We start from the raw sequence: 12,863 nt of genomic DNA, 5'->3' as shown, positions 1-12,863 counted from the left end.
AAAGGGGTGCAGAGAGGGGATCTATCAATGTGTATCAGTATCGGAAAGTGGGGCGCAGAGGGTGTCTATCAATGTGTATCAATATTGGAAAGCGGGTGACAAAGAGGGACCTTATCGATGTATATCAATATTGGAAAAGGGTGCACAGAAGGGATCTATTGATGTGTATCAATATCAGAAAGGGGGTGCCAGAAGGGGACCCATCAATGTGTATAAATATCTGAAGGGGTGTCCAGAGGGATCGATCAATGTCTATCAATATCTCAAAAGGGGTGCCAAAAGGGGAACCCATCAGTATATCAATATCTAAAATGGGCTGCCCAGAGGGGATCTATTGATGTGTATCAATATCAGAAAGGGGATGCCAAAAAGGGACCTCATCAATGTGTATCAATACCTAATATGGGCTGCCCASAGGGGACCTATYGATAGAACCAATACCAAAATGGGGGTGCATGGGCGGGATTTATCGATGTGTATCAATATCGAAAGGAGTGCCCAAAGGGGATGTAAAAAGGGGTTCACAGAGAGGATCTTTTAATGTGTATCAATATCAGACAGGGGTGCACAGAGGGGATCTATCGATATGTGTCAATATYAAAAAGGGGATGCCAAAAAGGGRCCTCAAAAGGGGACCTCATCGATGTGTATCAATATCTGAAGGGGTGCCCAGAGGGGACTTCATCAATAGGAATAAATATCAAAAAAKGAGTGCTCAAAGGGAACCTATCAATGTGTATCGATATTGAAAAGGGGATGCACAGGRGGACCTGTCAATGGTATCAATATCAAAAATGGGGTAATAAAAGAGGGCCTATCAATGTGTTTCAATATCGAAAGGAGTGCCCAGAGAGGGCCAATCAATGTGTATCAATACCTGAAAGGGGGTGCCAGAAAGGGACCTATCAATGGGTGTCAATATCTAATATGGGCTGCCCAAAAAGGACCTATCAAAGTACGTCAATATCGAAAAGGGGATGCACAGGGGTAATCTGTCAATGGTATCAATATCGAAAGGGGCTGCCCTATCAATGTGTGTCAATACTGAAAAAGAGCTGCCAAAAGGGGACCTATCAGTGTGTAATCAATATCTAAAGGGGTGCACAGAGGGGACCTGATCCATGTGGATCAATATTGAAAGGGGTGCAGGGGGGGAACCTATCGATATGTATAAAAATCAGTGTGGATCAATATTGAAAGCCCAAAGGGGACCTGTCATTGTGTATCAATACCTGAAGGGGTGCACGGAGGAGGTCTCATCAATAGGTATCAATATCTAAAAGGTGTCAGAAGGATCTCATTAATAGTTATAATATCTAAAAAGGTGCCAGAGGACCTCATCAATATATATCAATATCTAAAAGGAGGTTCCAGGAAGATTTGATCAGTAGGTATCAATATCTAAAGGGGTGCCAGAGGAGCTCATCCATAGGTATCAATATCTAAAATGAAATTCCAGACAATCTCATCAATGTGTATCAAAATCTAAAAGGTGCCAGGAAGATCTCATCAATAGGAATCGAGATTTAAAAGGAGGTTCCAGAAGGATCTCATCAATAGGTATCAATATCTAAAGGGGTCTCAGGAGGATCTCATCAATGTGTATCAATATCTAAAATGAAGTTACAGACAATCTCACCAATGTGTATCAATATCTAAAAGGAGGTACCAGGAGGATATCATCAATAGGTATCAATATCTAAAATGAAGTTCTAGAAGGATCTCATCAATGTGTATCAATATCTAATAAAATGTGTCAGAAGAGCCTTATCAATAGGTATCAATAGCTAAAAGAAGGTTCCAGGAGGATCTCATCAATGTGTATCAATATCTGAAGGGGTGCCCAAAGGGGCCCTATCCATGTGTATTGATATCCAAAGGGGGCACCCTGTGCCAGGGCCTCCCCACCCTCCCAGGGAACAATTCCTTCCCCAAATCCTGCMTATCTCTGCCCTCTGGCAGCGGGAAACCTTTCCCTGCCCAGATCAAAAACCCCTCTCCCTCTTTTTCCCTAACCTCCTTTCAAGGACTGGAAAGATCCCCCTAACACAGAAAACCCTTTTCCCATGGGAAAAACTGTGTCCACCCTCCTGCCTCATTCCCCTGGCCCCTTTCTGCCATTCCCAGTTTTCTCAGCTCCTGCCTGGAGTCCTTTCTTAGTGTTCCCAAGGCTCCAGCTCCAGAACCCACCCAGGATGGCACAGTTTGTGACATTTCCCCCAGGATGTGGGATAAATACTGGGAATGCTGTGACTCAGGTCTCTGTCTGGCAGGTGAGCAGCTCCTGCTGCTTGTCACCGCTATTTCTGGTGCTCGACCGTACAGGTGACAGAGCAGAGACCTCGAGCAGCCTTTGTGGGTGTTAAAAATTCAAAAGAGGAGCAGAACTGCTGGCTCCCGAGTTCACTTTTTTATTTTGACCGTAATGCAAACAGGCATAAGTAATTCCATAAAATCAGAAGATCGGGACTATACAGAGAGAGGTGCATGCTTCAGAACAACGTGGGGATCTCGCAAACAGAGCCAGAGTCAGTCTGAGAGAGGGGCTGGAGCACGGGGCGGGATTTTAGCAGAGATTTTAGCAGCACTGAGAGCTCGGAGGTGGGGGAAGAGCCGCGTTTCTGGCTGCTTGAAGCGCTGGCGGGGTCACACACGGCACGGGCTCACCCCACCCCTTGGTTTTGTAGCACAAACCTTCCTTGGGGTCGCACAAAAAGCTGTGGAAGGAGCTCCCTCCGCTCCCCACAYGCCTGTTTTATGGGATGCAAAGTGAGGGTAAAGACAAGAAATGCCAGTTATCCRTCATGGCATTGTTTCCTCGAGCAAATGAAGGCACAGTGACATGAGGGCAGCGAGGGAGGGAGGAGCAGAGAGCAGCCACGGCTTGGAGCCCCACCCGGCCCGGCAGAATTAACCCACAGCTGAAGATTTGACASTGGGAAATTTAGGAATTGCCTGCCCCAAAGCTGGCACCCTTCCCAGCCCTGTTCCCCATCCTCATCGTGGCACCGCTGCTCTTCGGGAAAAGGCCACCGGGAAATGRAAGGATCCAACCCAACCTCTGAGTCTGAGACTAAAGGTGCCTCGAGGAGCCGAGGGGAGAAATCCCCGCTCCTGTCACAAAAATTAATTGGCACTGAATACCCGATTCCCCGGGCAGCTGGCAGAACCTGTGCTTTGAACTCRGTGAAATGTGAAAAAGCAGCGAGTCCCGGCTGAAAGTCATCCCGTGCCGTGCCTGGGGAATCGCGTGTGCGCTCTGGAAAAGCTGCAGACTACTCACAAAGCACACAGAGCCCGGGCTTCTRCAGGGCATTCTGAGGCAGCAGAGCACGGGAATTCAACCTTGGGGATTTGCCTGCGTTGTAAGGTTCGAGCAAAGCGGGGAATTTGCTTTTCTCCCTTTTCTCCAGCCCCATCTCCTGCTCCTGGACATCCCGCGGGCTGCTGGGGAGTGGGTTTTGTTCAGGAAGGGTTCCACACCAYGATCACACAGAGGAGAACAAAAGAAGCCGGCTCAGAAGCAAGGAGTATTAATGTCTCAGTTAATTAAGGCTGTTTTGTTGCCCTTGATGAATTTTTAAATCTCTGCTAGCAGTTATTGTAGGAACAAAATGTCTGATTTAATCCAAATTTGATTTGGCTCTTTGCTCTCTGTTTGCTTTCCTCACCCCAAAAAAACAGCTCATGGAAACAAAGCAACAAAAAGAAGCTCTGGATCAACTTTTAGATCAACTTTTCCAGCCTTTCAATCTTCCAGGTATTAAGGATGCCCCTGGAAGGAAAATGCTTTGCCTGGTGTTTTTCACTYCCAGATTCCTGCACCAGCACTGCAGAGAGCTGGGCAGGAGCTGCCCTGCATTCCCAATACTGCATTCCTGTTTTTCCACAGCTCCTGAACAGCTCTGAAAGCTCTCTGAAAGATCATGGATACGGGAGCAATCCCACTTTCCCATGGCAGGAGCGAGGAGTAGCTGCAAAGCCTTGGCCCTGATAAAGCAGGAATTCTCAGGTTTGATTTKCTCATTTGGAGCCACTTCACCCCTTCTTCCTCCCCAAAATCTGGCCAGGTAGGACACAAATGAGTAAGGCAGGAGGTGTTGCCACTGCTCAGCTATGAGCTCACAACCTTTTGGGTTTTTTTTTTTGTTTGTTTGTTTTTTTTTGTTTGTTTGTTTGTTTGTTTGTTTTTTTTCCCCTGTGATTCCAGGGCTCAAATTTCCATCACAGCCAAACATCTGTAGGGGTGGAGGCCACGAATTTCCAATCTACTTAATTTTCCCAGTAGAAAAAAAAAAGGTGGATCTGCACCACAATGCTCAAATATTCCACGAGTCTCCCTGTGCTAAAATCACGGTGGTTTTGACCTTTCTTACTTTCTGTTTTACTTCTGGAGCTGAGTGCTTTAAAGCACAGCTTTCTCCGCTCCCCTGGCTCCCTGCTGAACACACACAGAAGAAGCTGGAGCTCGGATCTCCCTGGGAAAGGGGAGATTTCCCAGGGATTGCTGGAGCCATGCATTGCAGGCACGTGCAAGTGCAGATTGACACACGTAAAATATTGTGAATTTGCTGCTGCTGTGCAAGCTGCCGAAATCCCCGGTGCCACCGAAGCCATCGGGTGTGGAAGGCATTTTGGATCTGGGAGGACTCARATTCAAATTTTGTCCAAGGTCAGGAACACAGGTTTGCAAAAATTCTGCTCTCCCTGCTCCAGTGGCAGGAATTGTCACAACGAACACGGAGTTAGAGCGAAGTGGAATGGTCCTGGAAATGCATCTCCATCTGTTCTGCGGAGGGACTGGGCTCCCCTCTGGAGCTATCACCAGAACTGCAGAGTTATCAGAGCAATTCCGGAGCTGGGAATGGATCCCTGGTGGAAGCAGGACCAGAATTTTGTTTTGGGCATAAAATGATCTTTCCATAAAATGGTGAGAACCCTCAGAATGGTTTCGGTGTTTGGAATTCAGGAGGCAGCGGCTTTGGSTTGGGCTGGGAGCAAGTCCATGAGGCTTCGAGCACAGCCACGACCTCCGTCCCCACCAGTCTAACCAGAATGGGGTGTCCAGCACGTGAGAGCAGTCAGAGCCCTGGTCTGCACCCCACAGAGCTCACCCCACTCCACCCCTGTGAAATCCCACCTCAGGGAGATTATCTGGGTTATCCCAGAGGGAATTTCCCCACCCCGAGTGCGAGAGCCATTCCCAGCACAAGGCACAGAGTCCGTGTCCATCACCAGGACCTGGACAGGCAGGGCTGGGCAGAAGGAGGAGGAGGAATGAGGGATCTCCATGGGGAAGGGACAGAGGGAGCCTGGGATAGAGCTGGGATGGGGTGAGGGGCACCAGGGAAGGAGCAATCACGGGCTGAAGCAGGGGCATTATCCCACCCCTGCCCACCTGCTGGCCCAGGACACTCCTGCAAGATCACTGGCCATGCTGGGCACATCAGATCCCRCTGCTCAGACAGTCCCTGCAGGCACAGGGGGGACAGAGGCAGCGTGGACAGCCTGGAGTCAAATCCCATTTTYCTGGCCAGTTTGGATGTGACTGGTTCAGTTCCTCTCGTGTAATGAGCTCAGCCCACGATGTGGAGGTGACAGTTCTGTGAGGCCACTCCTGGTGGCAGATGTCTCGTTGTTTTCCAATTTTCTCATTATTTTCCCATTTTCTCATTATTTTTTCAATTTTCTTGTTGTTTTCCCATTTTCTCATTGTTTTTCCATTGTCTCACATAAGCAGAAGCACAACAAACTCCCAGGCCATCCTTCCAGGGAGATGAAACCTCCAAAAACACCACCAGCACAGGCACTGGGTGCCCTTACACCGAATGATTTTTCCCTGCTGGTGGACGCAGCAGGCTGGGAAAACACAGAACTTTTTCCCACAAGTTTTCAAGTCCATTTAATTACTTTCTCTGGGCGCTTGAAAGACTTCAGAATTAAAATCTTTGCAAAAAATCCCTGTGTAGAGTGTTGAAAGCCAAATCTCCTGTTCAGAGAAGAGTCTCCTCAATATCGGGAGAGCAAAAAGGAGCAGAGCTGCTAAAGAAGGGGGATAGCGTTGGTGGAGATCCTCAGGACAGGGACCCAGAGGTGACAGATTTGTGATCCGAGTGCCCCAAAGGCACAGCCCCTCCGTGTGTGACACCCTGGGGTGGCTCAGGGCGCCGGTCCGGGGCAGACCCCGCTCGCTGTGTGTTTGTACCGAGATTTTGGGGCTGCACCAGCGTCAGGAACGGCGCAGCGAGACGGGCAGAGTCCGGACGGGAAGAGCCGCGTTTGTGGGATAATAAAGCACATCCACGAGTTCCTTCTCYCGTCACTGGGGGAGCAAATGATGCTGGAGGGGAGTGCGGAGCCCCCGCGGGCGGAAGGCAGAGAAAGGAGCAGTGCAGGAGTCTGAGACTGACTCAGCAGCAAGGAGAGAACCCAAATTCCCGGCGGGGCAGCTGCTGAGGAGCCAGCGGAGCCGCTCAGCGGAGCAGAGCCCTGGGGGCTTCATCTCCACGGCAAGGATGGGGTTTCTCCCCCAGATCCAGGCAGGGAGCCTTAAACCATTGTTTCCCTTCCCGAGGGCTCGGCAGGACTCAGCCCYGCGCTGTTTGCCCAGCTCTGTCCGCCTGCCCGGCCCGGATCCCTCTCARACCCCGCAGGAGGAAGGGCTGGGCATCCCTGCTGCCTTCCCTGGAGCCTCAGGTGCGAGGGAGGCGGAGGGAGCGAGCTTGGGATGCGGGAAAAGCGGGATAATGCCGCCCGGACACGGGCTCTGCATGGGAGATGGAACAGCGGGGCAGGCTGAGGGCAGGGCAGGAGGTGCCAGCGCCACGGGGTGAGCTGRGACGGGAACAAAAGGACATTTCTTTGGGCACTACCTCCTCCTCCTCCTCAGGTTTCATCTAAGACAGGACCAGGGCACAAAGCTGGAGCCAGACTTTCCCAAAGGAAGAGTCTGATTTTTTTTTTTCCTGATTTCAGCTGTTTTCTGCAGCCTCACACTGGGGGTTAGCGCCGAGCTCGCTGCGTGTTCCCATCTCTGGGGCCGAGGAGTTTTCTCCCAGCCAGGACCTCGCCCAAACTCCCCCATCCCGAGCCAAGGGACCCAGCTCTCCCATCCCATGGGATCGGGGCACCACCACAGGGGCGGGCTGCCCTTTTCCCCGAGCTCTCCTGCTGTCACCTCCAGGTCACCGAGTCCCCAGGCTGCCCGCGTGTCCCAGCCCGGCGCGCTCAGCTCCGGCCACACTGTGGCAGCATTTATTCGTTTTAGCCCGTGCTGGATGCTCTGCTGGCACCTGCAGAAACGAGACCAGGATCTCAAATCTTCCCAGAGCTTGGAGGCCTTGTGCTGCTGGATTTTGGGCTGGAGCTGCTTCAGGGATTTGGAGAGTGGGATTGCAGGAGGGGTTACAGCACGGGGAGATGTGGCTGGAGGGGGCAGGAGCTCCCGGGTGAGGATGGGAATGACTGAGATAGGGGAACAAGCGGGGTTTGTTCCATGGGCTGGGAGAGCAGCAAACCTCCCCCAGCTCTCTCTGTGCTGCCTTGAGCTCAGGACAGGTGATCTCAGCCCCATGAAAGCTCTTGGAGACTCCCTGTGCCCTTGTTCGGTGTTGGCTCCATCCAGGTGTCCGTGCCCAGCTGAGCAGGGCAGGGCAGGAGGGGAGGGTTGGCAGCTGCCACCTCGAGATGCCACCCCTGTGTCCCTGCCTCCAGCGAGAGCGGCAGCCGTGCCCTGCTGTCCTGGCAGTGAGGGAGAACAAACCCAGGATTGGCTCAGCTGGGCACAGCCTGGCACTGAAAACACCCAGGTTCAATCCCATGATGGGCTTGATCCTTGTGGGTCCCTTCCAAWCCAGRMTATTCCATGATTCTTCAGGGTGCAGCGGGAGGAAGGACACACAAGGTCACATTTGCTTCCCCTTGCAGACAGCTTTTCTCTGCTCGAGGTTTCTGTTTTCTCCAACCTCTCCATGGCTGTGATAACAAATCGCTGTTGGGGCTGGGTTTTGGTGGCAGAGCTGAGGTGTGAGTGTGTCAGAGCCCGGCACCTCGGCAGCTGATCTCACCTTCCTTCTCACACGAGGTGTCCTGGCTGAGACAGCTCGTGCCACCCCCAAAATGCCACACGTGGCTCTCTCGGCGGCCAGGTCGCTCCGTGGGGGCATTTTCTGCTCCCAAAAAGGTGGAAGGGGCTGGGGTGTGCTGTCCCAGAGCTGCTGATGAGATGTGCTGAGAGCTTTGGGATTTTGGGAATCCTCCACTGGCACATCCTCGCTGAGCTTATGGAGCCTCCATCCCCTCCAAATGCCTTCCAGGTTTGATTCCCAAGAGGTGCCTCCTGCAGCTGGATTTGGAGCTGCTGCTGTCCCGTCCTCATGGTTTTCCAGGCTCACATCACGCAGATGTGATGCATCTCGGGGTGCAGCCAAGCCCTCTGTGTGTCCCACTGCCGATCAAATATTCCCTGTAAAACCCTCCGGAGAAGTCAGTGCCGGGAGCTCTTCCTCAGCCTGGGTGTTTAGAGCTTGTGGGAGAATTTTCGTGCCAGCAAAAGTGAGGAGTGGGGAAAGAGGGCAGGGAAAGAGAGACAAAGCACAGAGCCCGTTCAGGAGAAATGGCAACATGTAAATCAGATCAAAAACCACACGGATGCACCCGGGCTGCTCGGGGATGAATCAAATTCACAGGCACCAGGGCATYGCACATCATCTGCCCCCAGCCTCAGGGAGGAGCCCAGGTTTGTCCAAATCCAAAGGAAAGCCAGGAAAACACAAGGATTCAGCCACGCTCCGAGCTGGGGGATGAGGGAGCCTGGCAGGAACAACCCCAGCTCTGGACAAGAAACGAGACCTCATCATTGTTCAGCCCCTGGCACCTCTGCTCRCCCCCAAAAACACCCAAAAATGATCACAAAGGTGGTGATTTCATGCAGCTGCAAAATGCCCTCGTGGGAAGGAGGGGAGGTGTGGAGTTCTGAAAAGAGCCACTGCAGGTTATAAAGCCATCGAAGTTCAGTGGGGAAATCCAGGGGAGGGGGAGGAGGTGAAAAGAAACGGCCACAGGACAAGAGCGAGAGAAAGAGGAAGGAAAGGAAATGAAAGTCGTCATCATCATCATCATCATCAGGACACAACAACAGGACGAGAGACAGAGCGCTTTCCATGGGCAGATCCCCGTGGGAAAGGAGCCACCGTGTCCGTGAAATACAAAACCCAGTGCCCTCCAGCRGGAGGGGGCAGCAGGTGCTGGGACGGGTTTGGCATCCCCTGGGGGCGCAGGGTCCGGTTAGGAGCAGAAAACCCTGCAAGGGAAAGGGGAGAAAGGCCGGCCTTAGAGGGAGCAGGGAGCTGGGATCATCCTGACTCGGGCTTCCCAGAGCTGGGTGAGGTGGGCAGGAAGGGACCTTCATCCCTATTCACAGGTGGGAATCTCGGGCACTCTGACACAGCCCAGAGCCCAGACTGTGCGATTCCTTGGAGAATAATTCCTACTGCACCTCAGGGATGTGGGGAAACCCACTGCAGGCACTGTGCAGGGAAGGGATTTCACCCCAGGCTACTGAGGGCCAGCTCAAGGAGCCAGATCCATGCAGCTGCCCTGCCTTTATCCTAAATAATCCTATTGCTCAGCCAGGGAAAATCCCACCACGACCAAGCTGAGCAAATGGCATGACTTGGTAGAGCAGAAACAAACACAGCAAATGTCAAGATTTCTTTTTTTTTTTTTTTTTTTTTTTTTTTTTTTTTTTTTTTTTTTTTAACTTCTGGTTGTTTTTACAACAGCAGGGAGAAAAAATCTCTGGATCTTTCCTAAAGGGGCATGAAGCAGCCTGGAGAGCTGAACACCTGGAGCCATTTCCAGCCTGGAAGCAGGCAGTGGGAAAGGCTGTTTTGCTTTGGGTGGGATTGCCAGGTCTGAGCTCATCAGTRCAATAAATTGGGAAGCTGGGGGGATTTACCCTGGAGAGACAACAGCAATTCCAGAGCAAAAATCCAATGCCTTCCACAGCTTTTGTTCTAAGGACCTCATGTGCATAGAAGTTAAAGCTCCTTTGCCCATCCTTTCCTATCCTTTCCCTTCCTTTCCCTTCCTTTCCCATGCTTTCTCATCCTTTCCCACCCTTTACGTTCCTTTTCCATCCTTTCCCATCCTTTCCCTTCCTTTCCCTTCCTTACCCTTTCCCATACCTTCCCATCCTTTCCCTTCCTTTCCCTTTCTTTTCCCTTCCTTTCCTTTCTTTTCTCACCCTTTCCCATCCTTTCCCTTCCTTTGTCACCTTTTCCCTTCCTTTCCACCCTTTCCCATCCTTTCCCTTTATTTTCCCACTCTTTCCCATCCTTTCCCTTCCTTTCCACCCTTTCCCATCCTTTCCCTTTCTTTTCCCATCCTTTCCCACCCTTTCCCTTCCTTTCCTTTTCCTTTCCCTTCCTTTCCCATCCTTTCTCACCCTTTCCCATCCTTTCCCTTCCTTTCCCATCCTTTCCTTTCTTTTCCCATCCTTTCCCATCCTTTCCCATCCTTTCTCACCCTTTCCCTTCCTTTCCCTTCCTCTCCTTTCTTTTCCCATCCTTTCCCACCCTTTCCCATCCTTCCCCACCCCTCCCCACCCTCATCCCCTGAAGGGACAGCAGGGGTTAAACCCAACTCACTCATCGGTGTCTTTTTTGCTCTCCTCGATGAAGGCGATGGACTCGGATCTAAGGCGGTTAGTCACCTCGTACGTGCGCAGGGTGACTCCAAAAATATCCTCGTGGTACCGGCTGTCATCCTGGGAGAGAGGGCGGGAGAGGGGCACGGGGGAAAACGGGAATGTTTGCAAATCGTTGGTGCTGGCCCSAGCAGAATCCCGGCTGGTGGGGGGCACCAAATACACAGAGAAGGGTTTGGGGTCTGTGTGTCACCCCATAGAGGGGGTGGAATGACCTTCCCAAGGTCACACTGATCCCTGTGTGGGACACCCTCAGCTGTGGGAATTCCTGGCTGGCAGGGGCATGAGCAGCCCAAAGCCAGTTTGGGGACRACCAGCTGGAAATGTGGCTCCCTCRSGGAGTGAATGGGGTTTGGGGTGTGGTTCAGAAGAGGGGATCCCATGGGAATGGTGCTGGGTTATCCTCCTGGGGAAGAGCAGAGCTRTTCCAGCTTCCATCCTCAGGTCTGCACCCCAAACTGGGCTCATTGAACTTCAGCTGCATCGTCTGTGCTCAGCCAGGGGAGCACAGGCAGGGAGGTTTGGAGAGAGAACCCACAMAATGCCCTGATAAATTCATTTTTGGATGGAAAGACTCAGCAAGGGGAACAAACCCTGCCACAAGCACCCAAAAGCACTCAGCACACTCCTCACGGGAGCCAAGCCACTTCCCTGCACCCAAAACCTCCAGAATGTCACCTTCCCCACCCTCCCTGGGCAGGGGGAGGCAGCAGGTGCAGCGCCTGTGGCGGGAGGTGGCGGTGGTGTCACACACAGGTGGCAGTGGTGTCACACACRGGTGGCAGTGGTGTYACACGTGATGCCWGGCTSATYTTTGCCTTTTCTTCCCCTTTTTTACATTCTCAGTATTCTTTACACTGTACCTTTACAGCCTGTTACTGTATTCATAGCTGGTCTCTGTASCTTTCCCATCCCTTTTCCCAGGCACAAAGACCAAACCCATTCCAGGGCCCCCATCCCATTTTGGGTGCCAAGGTTGAAAAAAGGCTCTTGGAGCCACATTTCCATTAAAAAAGCACAGCCAAGGGGGGGCCCAGAAAAGGGTTGGACCAGAAGGGATGAGGGAATGACCTCATCACCTGTGCTCCTAATTGGAATTCTGGGCAATTATGTTAATTTGTTGAAGTTATAAAAGTGTATTCACCCTGTGGGGGGTGGGCTTGTGGGCACGTTTTTCCATATCTGCCCCTTGGAGGCCTCCAGTGAAAGAGGCAGTGGTGTCACTCACAGGTGGTGGTGTCACACAAACGTTCTGTGTCACACACACAGGCTGTGGTGTCACACACACAGGCTGTGGTGTCACACACAGGTGGCAGGGTCACACACAGGCAGTGTCACACACAGGCAGTGTCACACACACAGGCTGTGGTGTCACACACACAGGCTGTGGTGTCACACACAGGCAGTGTCACACACACAGGCTCTGGTGTCACACACAGACTGTGGTGTCATACACACAAGTGGCAGTGTCACACACAGGCAGTGTCACACACAGAGTCTGTGGTATCACACACGTGGTGGTGTCACACACAGGCTCTGGTGTCACACACACAGCATCACACACACGGACAGGGGTGTTACACACACGCACACAGCCGTGTCACACACAGGGGTGGTGATGTCACACACAGAGGTGACAGTGTCACACAGAGGTGGCAGTGTCACACACACAAGTGACAGTGTCACACACAGAGGTGGCAGTGTCACACACACAGAGGTGGCAGTGTCACACACACAGAGGTGGTGGTGTCACATACACGGGTGGCAGTGTCACACACACAGAAGTGTCAGTGTCACATACACAAAGGTGGTGGTGTCACACACACAGAGGTGTCAGTGTCACACACACAGGTGACAGTGTCACACACAGGGGTGGCAGTGTCACACACAGGGGTGGCAGTGTCACACACACAGAGCTGGTGGAGTCACATACACAGGGGTGTCAGTGTCACACACAGGGGTGTCAGTGTCACACACAGGGGTGGCAGTGTCACACACACAGAGGTGGTGGCGGTGTCACATACACGGATGACAGAGGGGTGGCAGTGTCCCACTGCAGCCTCACTCACCCGCAGCTTGCTGAGGAAGGCTCCAGCCTCCTCGGCCGACAGCTGGCCCTGCTGCCTGACGATGCGCTGCACGGCCTTGAGGACGT

The 12,863-nt window shown here is 52.3% G+C and overlaps 1 protein-coding gene across 1 annotated transcript in view; it reads right to left on the bottom strand.

Annotated features, from left to right (window-relative positions):
* Positions 1-9,285: 9,285 nt before the first annotated feature.
* The window catches only part of NOS1 (nitric oxide synthase 1), a 24,813-nt gene continuing 21,235 nt past the window's right edge, over positions 9,286-12,863 (bottom strand). The window contains exons 21-23 of the mRNA XM_057377443.1: positions 12,778-12,863; positions 10,650-10,768; positions 9,286-9,301 (exon numbers count right to left, since the gene is read on the bottom strand). Coding sequence (XP_057233426.1) covers positions 9,286-9,301; positions 10,650-10,768; positions 12,778-12,863 — 221 coding nt within the window. The remainder of the gene's footprint in view (positions 9,302-10,649; positions 10,769-12,777) is intronic.

This window comes from Malurus melanocephalus, unplaced genomic scaffold (genome assembly GCF_030028575.1).
Source record: "Malurus melanocephalus ecotype Western Australia unplaced genomic scaffold, MMel_1.1 scaffold_316, whole genome shotgun sequence".
Taxonomy (NCBI): Eukaryota; Metazoa; Chordata; class Aves; order Passeriformes; family Maluridae; genus Malurus; species Malurus melanocephalus.
This window is presented reverse-complemented; position numbering and strand designations above follow the sequence as displayed.